Raw genomic sequence first — 24,509 nt, forward strand, 5'->3', positions numbered from 1 at the left:
TCCAAACAAACAGACCGTTCATCTTATGTTTACATTGCAAATCCTTTATCTTATTGTTGTAATGTCCAATTTTTAAATATTGTATGAAAAAGAATAAAATATCAATAATCACTGGAGAGAGTCTGTATACCTAAAAATAAGGTGTATCGCCCAGCTCTATCCTAAATACTGAAGAAATGTAGATGCAGAGAGGCAGTTCTGTTGCATGCATTTATTTTGAGTGACCTATGGTTGCACTTCTTTTGTGAATGAAAAAGTAGTTTCCCTGAAAGAATAACAAAGTGTTACTTCGATAAGTTATGGGACTGAAAAGCTCAGGCTGTGTATACACAGGAATGATAAAATGGGGAGAAGACCGTTGTGATGTCATTTTACTTTACCGAAAGAACATCATGGGAAGTGTCCACCAATCACCATTGGAGTTGTGGTATTGGTACTTACAGATGTACTCCATGACTGATGGAGCTCCTCTCTGAGTAAGGCGAATCTTATCCCTGTGTTCAGACTACATCGTGGTGGGCAGCGACTCAGGGCGTATTGTGATCCTGGAGTACCACCCGTCCAAGAACATGTTTGAGAAGGTGCACCAGGAGACCTTCGGCAAGAGCGGCTGCAGGCGCATCGTCCCGGGGCAGTTCCTCGCCGTGGACCCCAAGGGCAGAGCCGTCATGATCGGTGAGTCAGACCGTCCCTCAGTTTATTCAACATGCTGAGCTCTGATTGGCTCACAGTTTCAGTGTGGCATCATTGACCCAGTCAAACTTGGGATAACGTACCATGTGTCGACAAATCGGGACTGCGGTAAGATAACCTTTTTGGTGCCGTTCATTGGTCGGTGATACCGCCCTAGAGGGATATCACAAATGAAGTCAATTGAAATTGACACTTGAAATAAGGTGTTGTTTTTGCAAGCCACTTGGCTGTTTCTTTCAACACAGTGTTTCATAATAGCTGTTTGCAATTTAATGAAGTAAAACCATATGTCCCTGCTCAATAAAGTCCTCATCTAAATTTCTTTAGCTGTTTTTAGTTTGCTGCGCTTGCATGTTTTCCATCAAATGCAGATTACAACACACTGCTGTTTTCGTTGGCATGCTATTTAATGCCTATTTTTATTGAATGTTGGCAGCCCTTAATGGCTTAGAGGGTTTTTTCCTGGCTCAGAATAGGGCTTAGGTGGCAACATCCTGTGACAGCGACAGCGACGTTTGGTCCGACTTTACATTGTAATCGTGATCTGCTATATGATTTGAATGTAATGTAAATGGTCCATGCTAAATACACTTTAATTGATGTTCCCAAGGGATACATGTGTGTTAAGCAGATTTTGCCATAAAATCATGCAGTTGGTAACCTCATTCGCTGTTGCAGTTCGTTGCATAGTGACCGGGCAAGTTACTGGAAACCACACTGGCCACAAATTGTACTTTCCGTAAGGGTGAACAAGCTGTACTTTGTGTATGGTTTTGTTTTGCCGCAGCCATAAACATGCTGTGAAGTGATGAGTTTTCATGTCTCTTCTCTGACTGATTATCACTGGAGAGAGTCTGTATACCTCTGATCTCAGCCTCGACTCTGTCACACACTCACACACACCCACTCACATGCATGCACACCCACTCGTGCGCGCACACACACACACACACACACACACACACACTCTGTTGATGCCACCATCAACTTGATGCGTTGTCTCCTGTATTTAGCTACATTTAGAATGCAAAGTTCTGGTCTTCAAGAGACCATCCACAATGCATTGAGGTGTAGGGTATCAGAAACTAACAAAAACTACATTTGTGACTAAAAGTAAAAAGTTGGAACAATTTAAATATTTGTTGAAAGGTTAGCCTACATATTGTAAGTGACAGAACTGCAGGGAAAGTATAGCCTATACTGAAGGATTTACACATTGTAAGGGGGTCATTCTACAGGAATAGTGGTATTTTGAATTGTAATATGTCTTGGAAATATGTTTCATTTTTGACACTGCTTTGGGTACAATATTAATTAAACTTTTAACTTGGTGTATGCACACAAATGCAAGCTTACTGTTTTTATACATTCACTCTAAGAATGCTTGAGCCATCCTTTTTTGTCACTGGTTTTACTTGTACCCAACACATTAAAGGCTTTTCGGAATTTTATTTCTCAGTTCAATCTGCACAGAAGCAAAAAGAGTGTAGGGTAATACGGTAGAATCCGCTAAATTGTATTACGGATTATCGCTTATTTTGTGTATTTGCATAGAATTGCCAAACCCCAAACCATTTCCCATTCATTCCATTGTAAAGAGATCGCATATTTGCATAAACCATTAGCACATATTTCAAATATTTTCATGGAATTATGCCCAATTACATCGCATAATGATCTATAAGTATATGTTAAAAGTTGGCAGATGTGGCAGAAATAAACTGACAGTTTCCCTATAAAGACACAAAACCACAAAAATGTACAAAGGTAGGCAGTTTCTGTTGAAAATAATGTTGATAGCGGATGTCTGAGTGTTTGTTTCATTCTTTTATCCAATTAAGTGGATTCTGCTGTGGTTAATTTAGCATGTGTAAGGTTGCATGGAAACTTGAATGCCGTCATAACTTTAAAAACTTGCAGTATCATTCATGACTAAATTGTACCGATAAATTAATGGGCCATTTCTATTTGTGTTTTTTTTTTTGGCACGATTTATAGGCGGCTTGAAAAAACACTTAAGTCAGCTCGCCTAAGACATTTAAATGCAGGAAAAACTCTGGCCTATGAATCCCCACACAATCTTAATTATTAAGTTAATTATCCAAGGTTTTACTATACTGAGGTATGATTTTTTTGTGTGTCTGACATTTGGCCTGGTTTGGATTAGACTGGTATGGCAGCACCGACTGTTCTAACTCTCCTTTCCCAAGGACGATGTGAAATGGTAGTGTTAGTATTTGCACTGCTTTGTAGCAGGTTTCTGGCTCTTCTGCAGGGCTTGTGGAACGCTATCGCCCTACTGCTGTGACTTTAGCTCAGGGGTGGAGCACCCCTTTGCGTGAGGTCCATATTCTGGGTTTTGCTTCCACCATTTGCCCTGAGTCAGTAAGACTGTACACAATGTATGCTGGTTCACTCACATGAAACCACGGTAAATTGTCTCGTAGGGACTCATCTGTTATCAGTGAGTTTATCAGCAAATGTAGCTAAAATGTCAGCTTGGATTATTGTATGAATTATTTCATGGTCCTTCAGGTACAGGGTTTCTCTCTTCCCCTGCTTTGAGTGCATATGGCATATACCAGACTTTTAATTTGGTTGCCTTAGCATTAGGAATATAAGAGGCTATGTTTTCATTAGGCAGTTGTGCCTCAGGAATAGAGCAGGCTGTGGTGTTATTGGTTGGTCATCATGCATCAGAAATCGAGCAAGGTGTGGTTTTATTGGACAGACATGCGTCAGGAATACAGCAGGCTGCGGTTTTATTCAGCGGTCATGTATCAGGAATACAGCCGAATGCGCTTTGATTGGCCGGTGTTGGTGCCCCTCCCCAGGTGCCATCGAAAAGCAGAAGCTGGTGTACATTCTGAACCGTGATGCTGCGGCCCGACTCACCATCTCCTCTCCGCTGGAGGCCCACAAGGCCAACACCCTGGTGTACCACGTGGTGGGCGTGGACGTGGGCTTTGAGAACCCCATGTTCGCCTGCCTGGAGATGGACTATGAGGTGAGGGCCCTAGCTATTCGCGTGCACACACACACACACACACACACACACACACTCATACTCACACACGCGCACACACGCATACACGTACTCGCACGCACACACACACACACACGCACCCACACACATGCACACTCACACACACTCACGTTCTTCCCATACATTCATATCCACTAGAACTTCATAGAACTGTGCAATGTGCTCTGTGTAGCCTACCAATATTTAGGGCTCCTACATTGTAAGGTGATCTGCTATATGATTTGAATGTAAATAAAATGGTACATGCTAAATACAATTTAATTGATGTTCCCATGGGATACATGTGTGTTAATAGATTTTGCCATAAAATCATGCAGTTGGTAACCTAATTCGCTGTTGCAGTTCGTTGCATAGTGAACAGGCAAGTTATTGGAAACCACACTGGCCACAAATTGTACTTTCCGTAAGGGTGAACAAGCTGTAATTTGTGTGAGGTTATATTTTGCCGCAGCCATAAACATGCTGTGAAGTGATGAGTTTTCATGTCTCTTCTCTGACTGATTATCACTGGAGAGAGTCTGTATACCTCTGATCTCAGCCTTGACTCTGTCTCACACACACACACACACACACACACACACCCACACCCCCACCCCCACCCCCACCCACTCGCACGCAAACCCACTCACATGCATGTGCACAGATAACATTGTCAGGTTTTAGACTGAACAGGCTGTAAAATTGTTTTTGCTAACCCATCCAAAACCAACTGGCCTCTGAACCATTTGCTCATTTTTTCCCTCCTCCTCCCTTTTTCTCTCTTCCTCTCCGTCTTCCTGCCTCTGTCTGGCACTCGTCTCCCTGAAACTCCCGCTCTTGACCCCTTGTTCCCTACGTTTCTGTCCTCTCTCTCTCCCTCTCTCTCTCTCTCTCTCTCTCCCTCCCTCTCCCCCTCTCTCTCCTTCTCTCTCCCCCTCTCTCTCTCTCTCTAGGAAGCGGACAACGACCCGACCGGGGAGGCGGCGGCCAACACCCAGCAGACGCTGACGTTCTACGAGCTGGACCTGGGCCTGAATCACGTGGTGCGCAAGTACAGCGAGGCGCTGGAGGAGCACGGCAACTTCCTCATCACAGGTACTTCAGCGTTGCTGCCACCAGCGGGCAGCCTGTGATCAAGTGTTGCTCAATATCTGACACCAGGGAGAAGTGTGAGGCAAAGCCCTCGTAACGGTTACTGTGCTGCATCTGCCACCAGGGGGCAGTGCAAGAGGACGTCCCTGCTGTATGGCTTTCTTCTGTCTGCATTGTGCCTCTGTGTGTTGTGTAAGTGTGACATAGGATGTAGTTGCACTGTAGGTGTGATGAAGGTTTTTTTTTTTTTTTTTTTTCGCCTCTTCTGACTTTTTCTTACTGAAGCATCTGTGTCCCACTGCCCCCCTACACACATGAACTCACCTAGTGTACTAGTAAGAATTCCTACTGCATTGAATACAGCAGATTGTGCAGAGAAGTTAAGATTGAATTTCAGCTTGCTTGCTGAGGAAGTGATGAGAGTTTTCATGTCTCTTCTCTGACTGATTCACTGGAGAGAGCCTGTATACCTCTGATCTTACGTGTGAGCACTGCGTTCGGACATGTGGGTGGAGCCAACGCAACTTGTGTTGGGTTGAAAACCACTGATTTCTCTCTTCTCTTCCCCTCTCAGTTCCGGGAGGCTCTGATGGCCCCAGTGGCGTGCTCATCTGCTCTGAGAATTACATCACCTATAAAAACTTTGGGGACCAGCCTGACATCCGCTGCCCCATCCCACGCAGAAGGGTGAGTGTGGGGGCAGGAGGGGGGGCTGGGTGGATTCCTTCTGGCCTTCGTTGTGTCTGTTTACTGGCAGCAGTGTAGTATGATGTTATGCTCTTGTTATTTTCTGTGTTTATTCTGTTGTACTGTGCAGCACTTTGTGTGTGGGGAAAAGCACTTCACAAATAAAAAGAATTATTAGTATTATTGATATTATTGTTATAATGGCTAGGAAACTGGGTTTGTAATTCAGGGGTTGCAGGTCTGAATCCCACATGGGGGAACTGCTGTACCCTTAAGCAAGGCGCATTACCTTCAGCAGTATGTTCAGAGTTCCTTCAGCAGTATGTTCCGCTACGCTAACTTATTAAGTGAAAGTGGAAGCTGCATGAGCTGCGGGTAGGAGCTTTGCTCTAAAGCTGTGTGCAGCTGGGTTGATGTTTGACTCTTTCTCTCTCCTGCACAGAATGACCTGGATGACCCCGAGCGGGGCATGATCTTCGTCTGCTCGGCCACGCACAAGACCAAGTCCATGTTCTTCTTCCTGGCCCAGACCGAGCAGGGCGACATCTTCAAGGTCACCCTGGAGACGGACGAGGAGATGGTGAGGGACGGGCGAGGGCGGGGGCGGGGTTGGGGCGGGGCGTCCGGGGTCGAAGGGCGCCGTTTATGACATTCGCGTATTCAGTTATTTTTCTGTTCTGGATGGCTGATTCTTATTTAGTTTTACAATTCGCATACATCTCCACACCCACAATTTTACAGTTTCCACCCATATTGACATTGAGGTAATAAGTCAGTCTTTGGAGTTGGAAATCAGGGGTTGTTTCTGTGGTGTCTCCCAGGTGACGGAGATCAGAATGAAATACTTTGACACCATCCCCGTGGCGACGGCCATGTGCGTTCTGAAAACCGGCTTCCTGTTTGTGTCCTCCGAATTTGGCAACCAGTGAGTGACATGACCACCCCCCCTCACTCACACACACACACACACACACACACACACACACACACACACACACACACACTCTGTCTCTCTTCAATCTCTCTCTCTCTCATAAAAACACTCACTGTGTCACTCACTTGCTCACACACAGTCCACTGTCATTTATTGCTGTGCAGACTGCTCTGACCGTTCCCCTCTCCTGTGTTGGTTATCTTGGCCAAATTGCGCAACGTCGTTCTTTTTTGCGCTAGTTACCTGTACCAGATCGCCCACCTGGGCGACGATGACGAAGAGCCCGAGTTCTCCTCCGCCATGCCCCTGGAGGAGGGCGACACCTTCTTCTTCCAGCCCCGCCCCCTGAAGAACCTGGTGCTGGTGGACGAGCAGGAGAACCTGTCCCCAATCATGGCCTGCCAGGTGCGTGCGTGCATACTGTCATGTTTTTGTATAGCGCTTTGGTGTTTTTTTTTCAGTAGTATTGTGGGGTTTTTTTTGTGTGTTTTTTTTTTTTCTGTAGTGCTATGATGGTTTTTATGGGATATGGATGTTTTTGTCTAGCACTGTGATTATTTGTATGTAGCAATATGATGGTTTTTGTGTAGTAATGTGGTTTTTAGGCTGTATCGTGAGGGTTGCAGTTTCACGGCTGTTTTTGTGCAGTAATGTGTTTTTTTCCCCCTGTATCCTGGTGGTTTACGCTCATCCCGATCTCTCCCCCCCAGATCGCCGATCTGGCCAATGAGGACACTCCTCAGCTGTACGTGGCGTGCGGGCGGGGGCCCAAGTCCACCCTGAGGGTCCTGAGACACGGGCTGGAGGTAAGACTGCTATTCACACTGTGTGTGTACTCACCGATTACATCGTACGCTCTCTGTGCATGCGCACGTAGGCCACGTAGAAGTGATGAGTTTTCATGTCTCTTCTCTGACTGATTTCCACTGGAGAGAGTCTGTATACCTCTGATCCCGGCCCCTACACGCACGTCTAATGGCGATTCTGTATGTGCTCGTACGCGTGCGTGTGTGCGTGTGTGTGTGTGTGTGTAAGCTTGTGCCTAAGCATGTGCGTGTAGTCCTGTAACCACGTCTGTGTTCCATCTCACTCCAGGTGTCGGAGATGGCCGTGTCCGAGCTGCCCGGTAACCCCAATGCCGTGTGGACAGTGCGCCGACACATTGAGGGTACTGTAGCTTTCTCTCTCTCTCTCATGTCTCTCTCTCTCTTTCTCTCTCACTCAGTCCCGCTCTCTGTCACGCATTATGTCGCGTAGGTCAGAGACTCCGGTCAGCACGCGGACGTCCCGTACAGGATGTGACATCGCGCCCCGGTGCGGCAGCGAGTGCTGTTCAGTCTCTCGGCCTGGGCACCTTGGTCCCGAGCCCAGTCGGCCAATCGCGTGACCCCTTGTCACGCGCAGCCGCCAGCTGTTGTCCAAACCCTCCGGCAGAGCTTTAGAGATCCGCGTTTGTTTGGCAGACGGTCTAATCCCGGTCATAAGTTACCGTCGGTTATACGAGCCGGCGTCGGAGGACTTGAGCACGTAAAGAAATAAATTTATCCGCGCGGATGAAATGCGGCACTGCGGAACCCTGCCCGCTACGCGGTTAGATTTAACGGGCTTGGCGTCCCCCCCCCGTCTGTCGGGCACCTCGTTAGGGCGGTGAAGGAGCCACACAGCTGGTCGGAACGCGCGCGGTCGACTGGAACAGGCCCGCGACCGAGCGTGCCCAGAGCTTACGTAACGTCCGCCGGCCTTCGGCCTCCCGGGCCGCCCGCTGGCCCCGAGCCAGTCAAATGGGCACACGGACGCGGGTACACACGGACGCGGGTACACACGGACGCGGGTACACACGGACGCGGGTACACACGGACGCGGGTACACACGGACACAGTCGCATGCACGCACGCGGATACGCACGCAGCTCTGAGCACACGTGCGTAACTACGCTGCGCCTGTGTCTGTGTTACGGCAGCGTATAACCTGCGCTGTAACAATTTGTTTTAGCGCGGTTGGTCTGTGCAGCGCAGTCTCCCTCCGAGGCGAAGTTTCATTCTGGGTATGAGACCCAGTGCCAAGCGTTTCCCGAGAAGCATGTGACTTCTTCTCCAGCGCAGGGTGACTACTGCCAAGCCCTGCACTGTCACAGCTGGGCAGTGCAGCTTTGCTGGCTGCAACTCCAGGTGGCCTCATACAGTTTATTTTGGATGTACTTTTGGGGATTTAAATCAGATATTATTAATTCTGTTAAATTCACGATAAAGATGAAAGCTGTGTTGCACAATTACCTGTAAACAGGGCTTGCAATAACACCCCATTTGTTAGTGATTTCCCCACCTGATTTATTAGCTTTCTTGGCCATTTAAAAATGCTTTTTTAGGGATATAGTGATACTAATGATGGAACTCCTACTATGCAGTGGAATTGCTTTTGCGGGTGCTTTAGTTTAGGTAGGTTTGGCAACTTCTTGGTGGGAGGAGGGGGGTATTTTTCTTTACGTTTTTGGCGCAATGCTTATTGTACCATTTATCCCGTTGAGATCTCAAATATGTGATAAGGATGGCTTTTAACGGAACATTCGTATGCTGATGTCACAATCACTCCTGGTCACTGAAAGCAAAGGAGTTCTAGAACACCGACTTAGAATTCTGAACGTTCCAAACTCCCACTCTTAAAATGGTCCGGCCTTAATTTTTGGGGTTCCGATGGCCGACGACTTCGAGCGCTTACTGAAGAAGTGATGAGTTTTCATGTCTCTTCTCTGACTGATTATCACTGGAGAGAGCCTGTACACCTCTGATCTCGTCTGAGCGAACGCTGTATTTGCACATGTGGGGTAAAACCTTTGCGGCTTGTGACCGGGTTTGTTCGAGAGCCATGGTTGTGAAAGGTGTGTGTGTGTGTGTTTGTGCTCACGCTGGCCCCACCCTGAACTCGACGTTTTTCCCCACCCCCCCTCTCCCCCGTCGCCACCGCAGATGAGTTTGACGCTTACATCATCGTGTCCTTCGTCAACGCCACGCTGGTGCTGTCCATCGGAGAGACCGTAGAGGAAGTGACGGACTCCGGCTTCCTGGGGACCACGCCCACCCTGTCCTGCTCCCTGCTGGGGGAGGACGCCTTGGTGCAGGTAAAGCTTCCGGATCTTTCCTAAACTTCCTTACTCCCGCCCACCCACCCACCCCAGTTTCTCAGACAGTCCTCCCCCCCCCCCAGGTGTACCCGGACGGGATTCGCCACATCCGCGCGGACAAGCGCGTGAACGAGTGGAAGACCCCGGGGAAGAAGACCATCGTGCGCTGCGCGGTCAACCAGAGGCAGGTGGTCATCGCGCTGACCGGCGGCGAGCTGGTCTACTTCGAGATGGACCCGGTCAGTACCACTTTGACCATTTTTAAAAAAATGCTTCGTCCCTCTCCCCGTTTTGGAATTTCAACTCGCGCTTACCAGCCACGCTAGTTGTGTGCTGTCTGCATCGTGGATTGGGGACAGCGTTGAGCCTGCACCAACATGAGCTGGATAAGGACTCTCCATGTGCAGCTTAATTTATTGTATTTTTTTTGGAGGGGGGGGGGTACATAAATCAGCACGTAGAAAAAATGTGGCGCCTCAGCTGGTGAGCTGTTAACATTGAATTTGATGAACAGGCTCCTAATTCTCTTTAGCCTCTGCGACACTGCGACGTGCATCTGATAAAAGTCTGTTACCTTTAAAATTTTCATGAAGTTTGGCATCAGTTGCAACACATCTGCTGCAAAGAAATTACACATCTGCTTTCGCTGGAGATTGCCACATTGTTTTGAACTGCATTCAAACTGGGCCCGCGTACTGAGGAAGTGATGAGTGTTTTCATGTCTCTTCTCTGACTAATTATTCCTGGAGAGAGTTTGTACACCTCTGATCTTGCATATGTGAGCGTTGCATTAGGTTGTGGGTTGAACCAACACAACCTGTATTTGGAAAATGGGTTGAAGACGACCAATTTCGGTCTCTCTCTCTCTCCCTCTCTCTCTCTCGCTCCCCCCTTCCCCCTCTAGTCAGGGCAGCTGAACGAGTACACGGAGAGGAAGGAGATGTCCGCGGACGTCGTGTGCATGAGCCTGGCCAACGTGCCGCCCGGCGAGCAGCGCTCCCGTTTCCTGGCCGTGGGATTGGTGGACAACACCGTCCGCATCATCTCCCTGGACCCCTCGGTGAGCCCCTCCCTCCCTCCGCCCGTCCGCCCGTCCGTGCTCCACCCTGCAGGTCTTACTCTTGGGCTGCCTCCGAATGACTAATGCGTGCTTTAAATAGAAATGTACTACACCCTTATTTCAGCCCTGTGAAATAGAAATGTACTACACCCTTATTTCAGCCCTGTGAAATAGAAATGTACTGCACCCTTATTTCAGCCCTGTGAAATAGAAATGTACTACACCCTTATTTCAGCCCTGTGAAATATAAATGTACTACACCCTTATTTCAGCCCTGTGAAATAGAAATGGCAAAGCACAGTACTCTCAAGTCATCTTAACTCCTTCAAAAATGTATTGTACTTTATTGTTGTCTCCCCTCCATTTCTTAACTCTCTGCATCTCCTGTTATAACCCTTGGCCTATACTGCCTAGACGTTTACTCTTGTCTGTAGCCGCTGGTCTGTTTCCTTCTTACTTGTCTGTTGAGCCGGAATGGAGGGGGCCACAGAGTGCATTCCTCTCCCCAGCAGTGTTTGGAAATCGCTGCCGGGACGCAAGTTCAGGCAAATAAACACGGGATCGCGGCGCTGGGGGACGTAAAGTAATAAAGAAACTGGATGCTTCGTTGCTCCTCGCTCTCTTATCGTCCCGCCATCTCTCCCCTTCATCAGTCCGTCTCCCCTCCTCCCTTCACGCGCTCTCGTATTTCAGTCAGAAAAACGTCGCTTATTGCCACCGTCGGCTCGCACATTTTAACGTCATCGCTAGGGCCGGGAGACGTGACTGCACTCTGTGGGGTATCGATGCTGATCGACAGCTAACGCGACGGCGGCTAGCTACGATGTCTGCTCGGCGAAGTGCACTTCCTCCCGGAGGCGCCACGCCCTGAAGGAGCATCTCCCTGCGTAGCGGAACGCGCAGCGGAGAGCCAAAAACGCATTCCTCCGCGTTAGCCTGTTCAAGCTGAACGCGCTCAGGCGAGGCGAGTCAGGCACGGTGTAAAGGGCAAGAGGCTATCGTGCTACGCCGGTGCGCATCGTGCTACGCCGGGGGCGCATCGTGCTACGTCGGGGCGCGTCGTGCTACGTCGGGGCGCGCGTGCTACGTCGGGGCGCGTCGTGCTACGTCGGTGCGCATCGTGCTATGCCGGTGCCCGTCGTCAAAACTAAACGGGAAGGCGTCGCTTTCTCACCCACTCGTCCTTCGTTATTTTGGCACTTTGACACTTTTGCAACGTTGCCTAGTACCCAGGTAATTTAAAAGGCGTTTTGTTTTCGTTTAATCTCTTCGCGAGTGTTCTAACCTCGGGAACAGTAAGCAAGCCACTCCCTGGAGATGTAACATCTAGTGTGTTCATAACACAGGACATCAAATATATATTTTGGCTCCAAACCATTTGGTGCTGAACGAGTGAAAGCATTTTAAACTCAGGTGTTTGGCACACGGAGAGCCGGTGCAGAGCTCTTAGGCCCTGGAGTTGTGTGGTCCACTTTCTTAATCTCGGTTAGAATTCTGGATTAGCTGTGGCTGCCTGACAGCTTTTTTAAGGGAAATTCTGTTAATTCACCATTACAGTTGTCGAGCCAACTAAAAATAAAGGCACGGATTAGTTTTTCCGAGTCTTGTTTTGACATGAAGTCTTTCATTCTTGCCATGGTTTTGAGGTGATAGTAAACTGATATAGTAACACTTCAATTTAATTTAGTTATTGAGAGGGACTGGGGCGTGCTCCATACAGTATTAATGAAAATGCATGAAATGGTGGCAGTAGTTGGATTTTTTCTATGGGATGCAGTATGTAACTGTTCCGCAAAAAACGGGGTCAGCTGTGTTAATCGCTGCAGAAGCTCCACCCATTCCAGGGGATGATGGGATGTGTAGTTTTTTCTTTTTTATTCTCCTGTAAACCTGAACATCTCTCTCTCTCTCTCCCCCTCCCTCCCCCCTCTATCCATCTCTTTCTCTCTCTTTTTCTCCCCCCTCCCCACAGGACTGCTTGCAGCCCCTCAGTATGCAGGCTTTGCCTGCCCAGCCCGAGTCTCTCTGCATAGTGGAGATGGGCGGGGTGGAGAAGCAGGACGAGCTGGGAGACAAGGGCTCCATCGGCTTCCTGTACCTCAACATCGGGCTGCAGGTACGCCTTTTTTGTTTGTGTGTGCGTGTTTGTCAGTGTCCGTGTCGTGGGCGTGCGGGTAAGTTTGCCTGTACAAGTCACTCTGTAATGGCGTCTGCTTAATAGACACTGTGTGCATATGCATGCAAGTGTGTCCCTGTGTGTGTGTATGGACGTGCGTGGGTGGGTGTGTGTGTGTGTGTGTGTGTGTGTGCGTGCGTGTGTGTGTGTGTGTGTGTGTGTGTGTGTGCGCGTGCCTGCGCAATCCTTTTCATATGTTTAATCACTCTGGTCTGTCTCCCTTTATAACTATTGAATGAGACGTGCTCTTATTTCACCCGTCCGTTTGCATTATCCCAGCGGTTACCCCAGAGGTCTCCATTTCATTTCATTTCCTGGTAGACTCCTGTGTTTGTGTGTGTTTTAGTTTAAGACTCAAGTCAGTTGATTGGCTTAAGACTCCGCATAGCCCTAAATTGGCGGATGATTGAAAGGAAACCACAAGAATTTGATGAGTTGAAGATTTCTGCTCTAACCCTCGTCTCCTCCTCGGATCTTTTTGGCGGTCAGAATCTCACCCCTCTTTTGGTCTCGTCTCTTCCCGCTCCGTGCAGAACGGTGTCCTGCTCCGGACGGTGCTGGACCCAGTGACCGGCGACCTGTCCGACACTCGCACACGCTACCTGGGGTCACGTCCCGTCAAGCTCTTCCGGGTCAGGATGCAGGGACAGGAAGCTGTAAGTGAACTGGAATTGGCTGTAGCAATCTAAACACACACAAAGTCCTATGTACTTTGACTCTATGGGAGTGCTCTTGCTGGAGTGTATTCAGATAGGGTAGCTGAAAATTATTTTCCCAAAAAATCTATACAGATACTGAAATTATAATATGAACTGTCCTTACATAAATGTAGTGTCCTGAAGTTGTGTTTTAATATGATATACTGTTTTTGTAACTTTAAAACTCACATTTCCCCAACTTTTAATAATGGCAATAGGACCGCGACCGCACCAAAACAGACAGCCTTGACTGAGTTGTCTATTGCTTAGGCCGTCTGTTACCAAACCTCTCCTTGAGTCCAGGTATTTGGTTGGGGTTCCACCTCAGGAACTCCTGATCCAACTAGTTACTTGATAGAGGAGTGGCTTGGGAACCACTGGCTTAGACTTAAAAGGTTCAGGAACACTGGTCCATGTAAAAGCTAATCTGTTTAAAATGATTTTATTTTATGTTTTTAATTGGGTTTTTTATGCACTCAATTCTGGCAGTTGGCTGAAGTTTGAGATGTCTGAATTCTGAAGTGCAGGCTGGTATTTTGGCTGGACACTTGACAAATCTTTCTTCCTAACATAAAAAATCCCAAATATAGCATGTCAGTTGTTTAATGGGTTTCTGAAGATTTCAGGCTCCAATCATGTTAACGATGACATACAGCGAAGTTTAGATGCTCAGTAAAAATTTCAAAAACTTCTTACTTAATCTGCATGGCAAGTTTGCTCTGATCACTTGCAATCATCAGTAGCGGTCATGTGACATTTGTGATGCTTCAGTAAATGAATTACTTTTCAAGATATAATGCAGTCCTGTACTGGGAGATTTCTTTTATCAAGTGTGTGTGCCACTGCCTTGATTGAACAATTTGGCCTTGAATGTTTAATTACGGAGGAAGTAATGTTAAAAATCAGTTTTTATGGTAGTGATAGCTACAGATGTTTTAATTCTACACTTCCTTAGAACAGCGATTCTAGCGAAAGGCTAACCACGTGATTGCAGTCTGTTTGATCTCCGCTGCAGGAAAGTAAATGATCAACAAACAACGTTTTGCCATTACACATAGTTTTGTTTGGCAGCAAAGGTTGACCCTGTATGTGACATCCCCATGTGGAGTGCCTGTATAGAGTGCTCATTTTTCTAAATCTACACACACCAAAAAAATTGCATTTGTGGTTCAAGTTATAATCCATAGTTTAATCCTCAAAAATGCGTCTCCTGCTTTCACACGTTAAGTGAAAGTGAAAGCTGTAGAGCTATGTGAGCAAGCTCAGACAGAGCTGCCTTTCAGAGATTGGCAAGACTGAAAGCTTTATTGTTACTTGGTGAAAGCGATGTGCAATATTTGGTTTATAGTTGTGACAAGCAAGAAGCGGGATTTTCTCAGGCTAAATAAGATTATAGTAATGCACTGTTATCCATTTAGGAGTATTAGTTTTAAGTGCATCCATGTACTTTGAAGTGTTTTTTTTTTGTACTGGTAGACTCCTCCTTGTTCTGTGTAATTGTAGTAGTAATGGTTAGGGAACTCTGCTTGTAACTGAGAGGTTGCTGGTTTAGTGCCGCCTTTGCACCCTTCGGTAAGGTCCTTATTTTTGTCAATCTGGATAGGTGCGTCCGCTATTTGCAAAGTTACAAACGGAACGTCTGTCAGGTGGACTGATTTGCTGACCTATTTTTCCACACGTCAGTAATGCGACAGCGAGGCGCGGGGTGCCTTTGAACTTGAAGAGCCTTTTGGCATTTTGCATTGTCCTCCCCAGTGGACGCAGTGGCATCTCCGGCAGTCCCGCTTGATGTGGGTGAGCTGTGTGAAAGAGGCCTTTGTGTTGATGATTCAGATGGTGACCTCAGAAGTCACGTTTCAATAGTGCAGTGACTCTCCAAGGGCTAGATCCAGGGAGTGACTGTACAGATTTCGTCATCGTTGCACGAAAACAACGGGTCCTCTTATCGGCACGCTTGCTCATTGACACGCTTGTTGCTTCGTTCTTCCGGGGTGATGGAACTGAGGTCACCCGGAAGTTGGGGGTTGGTGGGTTAGGTGGCTTTGTTTGGTGTACTCCGCCCTAGAGTCTTGACCTCCATTTTGTTTCTCAGGTCCTGGCCATGTCCAGCCGGTCCTGGCTGAGCTACTCGTACCAGTCCCGCTTCCACCTGACGCCGCTGTCCTACGAGACGCTGGAGTACGCCTCGGGCTTCGCCTCGGAGCAGTGCCCCGAGGGCATCGTGGCCATCTCCACCAACACCCTGAGGTGAGCTCCGCCCCCCCGGGACACGCCCAGTCTATCCCAGGTCTGCCCACGTGCTTTGCGGGCGCCCCATGTGGTCTTGGCCCCGGCCCCGGCCACGGCCACGTGCTCTGACACACCCATATACCCCCTCAACGCGCCCACACGCATCACAGGCACACACTCAAAACCAAACACTGACTCACTCGCACATATCACAGACGCTCTTGTCTTTGCTCTTCCGAATTGGCTCAGGAGGTTGTAGCTGAGAGCACACAATTAAATTAATCATTGCGAATACCTTATAATTAAAAAATAATTCCCAGTAAAGTATATTTAACAATGAAGAAATGAGCATGTGATCTTGGACTGTGACTTTGGCTCTGTGTGCTAAGGTCAACGTTCTGGGGATATGTTGGTTAATGTTTAGCCTGCCAGCTTTGCAGTTACTGTGGTGATTTTCTTGAACGTGTCAGTGTGTAATCCTAAAAATGAATGCCTAAGCAAATGTTTTTGTTGATACCATTTGAGAGGTTTGTTCCTGGCTACCATAGTCATTCTAATGAGCTCTTTCTTCCTTTCTCTTCCTCTCCCCCATCTCTCTGCCCCTCCCCTCTCTCTTCCTCTCCCCCATCTCTCTGTCTCTCCCCTCTCTCTTCCTCTCCTCAATCTCACTGGCTTTCCCCTATTGCTTCCTCTCCTCCCTCTCTCTGCCCTTCTCCTCTCTCTTCCTCTCCCCCATCTCTCTGCCCTTCCCCTCTCTCTTCCTCTCCCCCATCTCTCTGACCTTCCCCTCTCCTCGTTCCTCGCTGCTCTCTTCTCTTCCCCTCAGGATTTTGGCTCTGGAGAAACTGGGCGCGGTCTTCAACCAGGTGGCCTTCCCCCTGCAGTACACGCCCCGCAAGTTTGTGATCCACAGCGAGACCAACAACCTCGTCCTGATCGAGACGGACCACAACGCCTACACCGAGGCCACCAAAGCCCAGCGCAAGCAGCAGATGGCCGAGGTGAGCCCAGCCCACCAGCAGGGGGCGCCCTTTCTTGCTCTTTACAGCTGGGTACGGTGAAGCTGAAACGGAAGGGCTAGGGCTCAGTAATGGGCCAGGTTCGACTCTGTGATTTGACCCTTTGTACCCTTGAGCTAGGGACTCTCCACCTTATAGCTGTACTTGAAGGACAGTTGGGATCCTCAGAAAAGAGCTGTTGAGTTCATCTGAAATGCAGTGAAAGTACAGTAGAGAACAGAAAGAGGCCTGGTCTGAAGTCATGAGTGTTTTCATATCTGTTTTCCCATCTGATTTTCACTGGAGCGGATAACCACCTACAAACAAACACACACACTGTGGTTGCAGCACAGTCTCACAGCTGCGTTACTGGCTTGGTCCGTTAACGTATTTTCTTGGCTGTTGTTGGAGAGGAGCGATGACCTCATAATCGTATGGAATAACATTCAGGGATCACATCATCTGCTGCAGGAGGAGCCAGTGCCTCATTTTGCACAGAGCCACATCGCCACTCCCGTTGCTGATTTAGTATTCGGTTTCAAATTGGAGCTGGTTAGCGGTTACCGTTTCAGCAGCTCAGTGTATGTAGGCCATGTGTTGGTTTATTTTAATTGTGCCCATTCCTATATCAGTTTCAGTTGGGTTTTGGGTTGGGTACGTTGATCCTGGGTCAGGTTCGCTGATCCTGGGTGAGGTATGCTGATCAAAGGCGATTTGGCAAGGCTTCCCCCGTTACTCACTGTTGCCACCTGCAGGAAATGGTGGAGGCGGCGGGGGAAGACGAGAGGGAGCTTGCTGCGGAAATGGCCGCCGCCTTCCTGAACGAGAACCTTCCGGAAGCCATCTTCGGAGCGCCGAAGGCGGGGTCCGGCCAGTGGGCCTCTCTGGTGCGGCTCTTCAACCCCATTCAGGGCACCACCTTGGACCAGGTCCAACTGGAGCAGAATGAGGCTGCGTTCAGGTAACTCAGGAGGGGAGGGGGTACTTTTATTAAAATCACTCTGCTATTTATACTGGTAAAAGGTAAATGCCTAACTATTGAAAGGAGTACATAAATGAATGTCATAATAGCATTTGTGTTGTTTGCATTCAGAGCCTTCAGTGCAGGCCTGAACATTTGCAACAAATTGATTGTCACCATAGAGACGTAGTCAGTGTGTAAGTAATTTACCTGTGTCTGCAGTGTGGCTGTGTGTCGGTTCGCCGGTGGTGAAGATTGGTACGTCCTGGTGGGCGTGGCCAGGGACCTGATTCTGAACCCGCGTTCAGTGGGAGGCGGCTTCATCTACACCTATCGTCTGGTTGGGGGCGGGGACAAGCTGGAGTTTGTACATAAGGTAAGCGACAAGGAAACTGACCAGTCCGCAGAGGGCAATGTGGATTTGCGCCCCCTCCTTTCCAACAAGCGTTCAAATGGTTCTGTCATGGTAACCTGACTCCAGAAACTTCCCGGTTGTTCTGTGCGGAATAATTGATGAGTTTAGGGCAACGCCAATGCGCAAGTTTCGACAAGAAAGATAAGGTCACTGACTGTTCCATCGACAACAAATTCCATTACATTTCTTATAAATGATGAATGTGTATTACGCAATAGCTCTTCGTGCATGGAGGGTGACAACAGCACACAGGCTTTGAAATGTGAAAGAAGTGTCACTGCCAGGTTTTTTATCCCCCATAAATTATACCAACTGTGATGTTTTTTTGTGTCTCTGTTTCTATCATGGAGGTCATAAAAGTGCAGGACGAACATCTGGGACACAGGCATTGCCTTCCCTTTCTACTTATCTACCTGACTTGTTTTTTTTTTTATGTTGCTTTTCCTTGTGAATCCATCTTTCCCCTGGGTCGGATTCACAAAGCTCCCTACTCCCTTGATTGTTCCTTAGCCTTTTTAAAATATTTTTTTTAAATCAAACTTGGCACTTAAATGTAGTTCTTCTGAAAATATGACCGGCTTGGAATCGAATCAGTTTGTAAATGAGTACTCAGTATCTTTTGCAAGCTCACCGCACGCTGAGTAATTTAGGCTGGTCTCATCATGAATCAGTGCCCGAATCTTACCCTTTTGCTTGAGCCGTTTCATTTCTTCCATTTGGCATGGGCCCTTATCGAGAGTGACAACAGTCCTCAGGATTTGTGTGCAGTCGTTCTTATCTCTCTTCTTTTGTAATTCCGAAGCTGTGGGAGATTTTGATTTGCTATAGATAATTTCAGAAGGAAGCAGTTGTTGAGAACAAAGCCGTGCTTTGTATTCCAGTTTTCCTTTTGGTCTGGTTTTTTTTTTTTTAACAAAAGTGCTTGAACTACAGCACAGAGCTTTGTTAGAAGAGCTTAACAGAGTGTGATCTGACTGGTTATTCATTTTTTTTCTGCCATCATGCTTAATCCTTTTTTTCTTTTCCGCCATACAAATGAATTTTAAAATAATTACCCTTTAATAAAAAATTTTTGAAAAGTGAAGCCAGTTGTAGCAGCCTAAACAGTGGGCATGTGTTGTGCAAACATTGCTTGCTCGACTGATTGATTGACGGGATGCTCTGTTTGCAGACTCCGGTAGAGGACGTCCCATTGGCCATTGCCCCATTCCAGGGGCGTGTCCTGGTGGGCGTGGGAAAACTGCTGCGCATCTACGACCTGGGCAAGAAGAAGCTGCTCCGCAAGTGTGAGAACAAGGTACTGCAGGAGACCCTGCTGTGGACTATGGGCTGCTGGTGGAGACACTGAAGTGACTGCCCTGCATAGTGTCCTGGCGTTGTGTATGGAGTAGACCCGTGATCTTCGATCCTGGTCCTGGAAAGCCACAGAGTCTGCTGGTTTTTGTTTTCGCCTAAAGATCAGCAACTGATTAGGACTCGAGAAACCGGGTGACCGGAGTTACCTGTGTAAACAGCAGCCTTAACAGATCCGTTGCTGTGCTTCTGAAGTTCTGAGTAACAACAAAAGCCAGACCTGGGTCTGCAGGACCAGGATTGAGAACTTCTGGAGTAGACTGACAAAGAATAGATTACCTTGTGCAGTGTGTTAAATGTCTCCAATCACAATATGTGGTGTAAATATTACTGTATATATTACTATATACGGTATAAATCTTACTATGTCCTGGTAAGACTGGTGTTACAATAAGGTCCTGGTCAGGTTGGTTTTACAATAAGGTCCTGCTAAAGCTGGTGTTATTATGAGGTCCTGGTCAGGCTGGTGTTACAATAAGGTCCTGGTCAGGCTGGTGTTGTTATGAGGTCCTGGTAAAGCTGGTCTTATGAGTAGGATCTGTCCGCTGTCCCACCTGCATGGGTATCACTCTGTAGCAGTGGACACTGCAGGCCCTGTATCGGTCTATAGAGTAAGGCTGGTGCTACGGGAGGAGGTAACTGCGGCCTCACCTGTGTTGGTTTTAACCCGTGTGGGGGAGACTACGCAGGAAGCGAAAGGAACACGCTTACAGGGCGGCCAAGTTTTGAGTTCCTGAAAGCCGAGACCCTTCCTCCTCCTGCTGCTTGTTTCTGGGCTCTTTACTGGAGGAGGAGGAGGAGGAGGGAAAAATAGGTATGAAGGTATGCGTGTGCCAGAGTGGAGAATGACGTTTCTACAGCAACGGCCAGCTCAGCCCTCCTCCCGAAGGCCATTTGCTCGCAGCGCAATGTTGATGATTTATTTAGCGACGCGGCTTTGGTTTCCTCGAGGTTTGCAGCATGTGCACAAATAGCTCTCAACCTTTACTGATTTTTACCCTCCAAAGGTAATGCACAAGACGGTTGCCTGGAGTATTTACAGTAAATCCTGCGACAGGGATTAACTTTACATTTACTGAACAAACAGCTCAACCCAGAAAGTCGGTCAGACCAATCCGCACTTGAGTCATCAGCTGGGAAGAGCTTTGTGGCCGGTTGACGTTTATCTATGTATTCTTTTTTGTGTGTGTGTCTGTGTTCTGCAGAAATTTGTTTCAAGCAGAAAGTCATTGGTAGCCTTGAGTCAAAGGTTTGTTGTTCTGAGTGAGACTTTCACTGAAGCAAGTATTAATAGAGAGTTTCATGTTCCATTACAAAAGGCCTTTAATAACCTGTTTGAGCTTTTTGGCTTTATGTGAGACCCACAGTACTAGCCTAAGAGCAGGTGCTGCCAAAGCTGCTCTTCCAGGAAGTGGTGGGCAGATCCGGCCCGAAACTAATAAGCAAAAATTCCACTAAACTAAAAATGATTCAGAAATTTTGGCAGCTATTCATAGACTTATTGTGGGTTTCCAGATATGGAAAGGGTTCATCACTGGGCCAGGGTTAATTTAGGTTAATTTAGGCCGTATCAGCCAACACTAGTCTGCTGCCGTTCCCCACTGGTTAAAAATGCTGTCCAGCTAACGTTTTGGATTGGTTTTGACCCAGAAACACATTTTGTCATTTATGATATTTTTAGTATTATTGACGGCATGACGATACTTGGTTTTTCAATGGAAATTACACGAGACATTAACTGAAATATAGTGTAACGGTTGAAAAATAAGCATTAAAAAAAATGCAGTCATCAATTTTACTTTTTATTAGGAGCATGAATCCCGAACTTGTAAACAAAAAAAAAAATTTAACTTGCAAATGTTAGGCTACTGTACAAAACATTCGAGTGGAGGAAAAAAAAAAAAATGTTTGTAATTTAAATGAAAAAAACGAAGTACGACTGGGCAGTTTCCCCCCCCCTGTTTGGCACTAGCGTTTGTTTTGGCACACGCCAAAGATTTGGCTATGCAGGAACGACCCTGCTTGTTTGTTTCCAGTGCAGTTTTGGTTATGCATACGAAGCATTAGCATTCATCCATATGGGTGCTTTTATAAAGTTTATGCATTTGTTTTTTTTTTTTTTTGTAGAATTCTATTTTCATTTTCAATTTTCCATCTTTACATACTAAACAAGACCAGACAAAACAAGCACTCATTCATGCACTCATCCATACCCACACTCCCCCATCTCTCCTCCAGCCCTTCCCACATCCCATTCGTTCCTTATCACACCAACATCACAAAACACACACAAAACAGGGGAGTCCAAATTGGCAGGTTCCTTCCAGGATCATGTCCAGTCCACCTTCTCCTTCCGTGGAGTAGTGACATCTCATTCCCTCACCATAAAACTCCCACAGGCAGGTAGTCCTGTGGAGGTTGTTGGTGGAAAGAGAGAGTTCAGTTGGTAAGGTCTAAATAATGGCTTCCCTTTTTATTTTATTTTTATTTTTAGTTTTATTTTATTATTATTATTATTATTATTATTATTATTTATTTATTTATTTTTTCCCCCCCCCCATTTCCTTTTTTCCTTTAATTTATCTGAGTTTATGCAATTGTACACAGTTCGTAAGTGTGAGCCAGCTATATTAGAGGCTTTTTTGGTAGACTCCCTTTCAGAATCTCAGCATGAAAGAATTTTACATTATTGCGAAAATGGCTTGGTTTGTTAATGTGATCGATGTGTGTTGTTTAAATAAGCGAGGTTTTCTTTTTACACTCGGAGTGACGGACTTGTTGTCGGTGCTTGCAGCATGTGCCGAACCTGGTGACGGGCATCCACACCATTGGGCAGCGCGTCATCGTGTCGGACGTCCAGGAGAGCCTCTTCTGGGTCCGCTACAAGCGCAACGAGAACCAGCTGATCATATTCGCCGACGACACGCACCCCCGCTGGGTCACCACCGCCTGCCTGCTGGACTACGACACCATGGCTTCCGCGGACAAGTTCGGCAACATCAGCATCGTAAGACCTTCTGCCTCTGCCCCCTCTGTTCCACCTCCCCTCTCTCCTCTTCCCTTCTCTCCTCTTCTCCTCTTCTGTCTTCAGGCTTGGGGCTGTTCCTGGCTTTTTCCTGATTATTTCTTTTCCAGACCTGAATACCTGAAACTTTGTCAGTTACAACGCAAGCGCGCGCAAGTGGCCCCAGAGAAATTAATGGTCTGAAAAAACGTGCTTTTCCTGATCAGTCAGGGAAAAATCAGGGGCCTTCACATCCGTCTCTTCTCCGCCCTTACTTGCATGCTGCAGTCTGTCGCTCTTTGCTTGCCAGGGCGGGGGTGGGAACCTCTGTTCTCTCTGAACAAGACCGAACAGCAGCTGTACCACCCAGTGGCATTCCCCTGCCTGTCCTGGCTGAAGCTCCGTGGGGCTGGGCTTGTGCGAGGGGTTTTGCTGTCATTGGCTCGCCAGGTTGTTATACAGTACAGAAACGCTTGATTGGCTTATACCACAGACTGACAGCACTCCTCCCATTAAGGGATTTATTAGGGGTTGTGCCTGTAAGATTTTCTTGGATCGTCTATTTTCTAGGTTTACCCATTGAAACCTCATCATATTTTTTTGATTATGCAATGATTAACTGTGCCAAAGTAGTCAACTCAGTGCTGTGAGGTTGCCAGAGCAGGGAAATGGAGTCCTTGGAGGAACTGTGAGAAGTTGTACTCGTTCCATCATTTACGTAACTTGGCCTGCTTCAGTTAATATCCTGCTGTGTAAAATGCACCATGTGTAAAATGCATGCTGTGTGAGTTGCCTTGGATAAGTGCATGTTCTTAGGGAAAATACAGCTATTAAAGTGTGGGGCTGTCAAAGTATGACCGCAGCGGCAATACAGTGAAACCAAACCGTCAGAAGATCCAATTTGGAGGATTAAGAAGTAGAATCAAAACGCCACACATGGCTTGCTATCAGACATTGTATGAAAGAATATGAGTGCTGAGAACTCTGGGATATGTAGTTCACATTATTCACATTATCCCTCCTGCTTCCCAGGTCCGCCTGCCTCCCAACACTAGTGACGATGTAGACGAAGACCCCACAGGGAACAAGGCATTGTGGGACAGGGGGCTACTCAACGGTGCTTCCCAAAAGGTAAGGACCCTGGTGTACCCAGCTGCACCGCTTACATCACAGCAGTCAGAGCTAACGACGCTGTATGAGGAAGCCGTGTGCGTCTGTGCGCGTCGGCATGCCTGTCCATCAGGTGAAAGATTCTGGTGTCTGGTTCCTGCCATGTTGGTGGTGCACTCCCATAAAAGATCACTGCTTGCCAAGCCGGTATCCAGTTCCCCGGAGCGAGTGTGCGTCTGTGCGCGCGCACAAGCCTGTGGTACTTGTGCGTGTGTGTGCGTGTGTGTGCGTGTGTGTGTGTGTTTGTGTGTGTGTGTGTGTGGTTGCGTGCGCGTGTGTGTGTGTGTGTGTGTGTGTGTGTGTGTTTGCACGCGTGTGTGTGTGTGTGTGTTTGCACGCGTGTGTGTGTGTGTGTCTGTTTGTGTGTGTGTGTTTGCACGCGTGTGTGTGTGTGTGTGTGTGTTTGCGTGTGTGTGTTTGCGCGCGCGGGTGTGTGTGTGTGGGTGCGTGCGCGTGTGTGTGTTTTCATGCGCGTGTGTGTGTGTCTCTGTTTGCGTGTGTGCCTTTGGGAGTTGCCCACTTTAGGAATACTTCCCACCGGACTCATCTGTTCCCACAGCCATTAAGTGGGACTGTGGTTAAGAGCCTGAGGAAAAACTACTGACCTTGTCAATGGGAATTTCCCACACTGCATGCCATTGTGTGCGTTTACGGGCCTTCTGGACCATGCCAATTTAACAGGTTCGTTAAAACAAATGGATATTTGTTAATAAACTACATGTACACGTAGAATTCTACCCACGGGGTGCAGTTTTATTGTATTTTTGCTGTAAGATCCAGGTTAATTGATGTCCCGGGATGGCTTGTTCCTCCCTCGCTTCCTAACGTGGATCTCTCTGGAAGTTCTTCTGCTTTCTGCGAAACATCAGACCACAAACGGCACATCTGTGGCTCGC

At 47.5% G+C, this 24,509-nt stretch overlaps 1 protein-coding gene across 1 annotated transcript in view; it reads left to right on the top strand.

Moving 5' to 3' along the window:
• sf3b3 (splicing factor 3b, subunit 3) overlaps positions 1-24,509 on the top strand; it is a 30,341-nt gene that overhangs the window by 3,369 nt on the left and 2,463 nt on the right. Inside the window, exons 4-24 of the mRNA XM_035420047.1 lie at positions 505-675; positions 3,528-3,700; positions 4,672-4,813; positions 5,385-5,497; positions 5,940-6,077; positions 6,319-6,422; positions 6,671-6,836; positions 7,142-7,237; positions 7,527-7,599; positions 9,395-9,546; positions 9,633-9,788; positions 10,454-10,609; positions 12,582-12,725; positions 13,319-13,441; positions 15,576-15,730; positions 16,539-16,713; positions 17,466-17,671; positions 17,894-18,047; positions 19,258-19,383; positions 22,234-22,446; positions 23,476-23,574. Coding sequence (XP_035275938.1) covers positions 505-675; positions 3,528-3,700; positions 4,672-4,813; positions 5,385-5,497; positions 5,940-6,077; positions 6,319-6,422; positions 6,671-6,836; positions 7,142-7,237; positions 7,527-7,599; positions 9,395-9,546; positions 9,633-9,788; positions 10,454-10,609; positions 12,582-12,725; positions 13,319-13,441; positions 15,576-15,730; positions 16,539-16,713; positions 17,466-17,671; positions 17,894-18,047; positions 19,258-19,383; positions 22,234-22,446; positions 23,476-23,574 — 3,035 coding nt within the window. The remainder of the gene's footprint in view (positions 1-504; positions 676-3,527; positions 3,701-4,671; positions 4,814-5,384; positions 5,498-5,939; positions 6,078-6,318; positions 6,423-6,670; positions 6,837-7,141; positions 7,238-7,526; positions 7,600-9,394; positions 9,547-9,632; positions 9,789-10,453; positions 10,610-12,581; positions 12,726-13,318; positions 13,442-15,575; positions 15,731-16,538; positions 16,714-17,465; positions 17,672-17,893; positions 18,048-19,257; positions 19,384-22,233; positions 22,447-23,475; positions 23,575-24,509) is intronic.

The sequence above is a fragment of the Anguilla anguilla genome, chromosome 5 (genome assembly GCF_013347855.1).
Source record: "Anguilla anguilla isolate fAngAng1 chromosome 5, fAngAng1.pri, whole genome shotgun sequence".
NCBI lineage: Eukaryota > Metazoa > Chordata > Actinopteri > Anguilliformes > Anguillidae > Anguilla > Anguilla anguilla.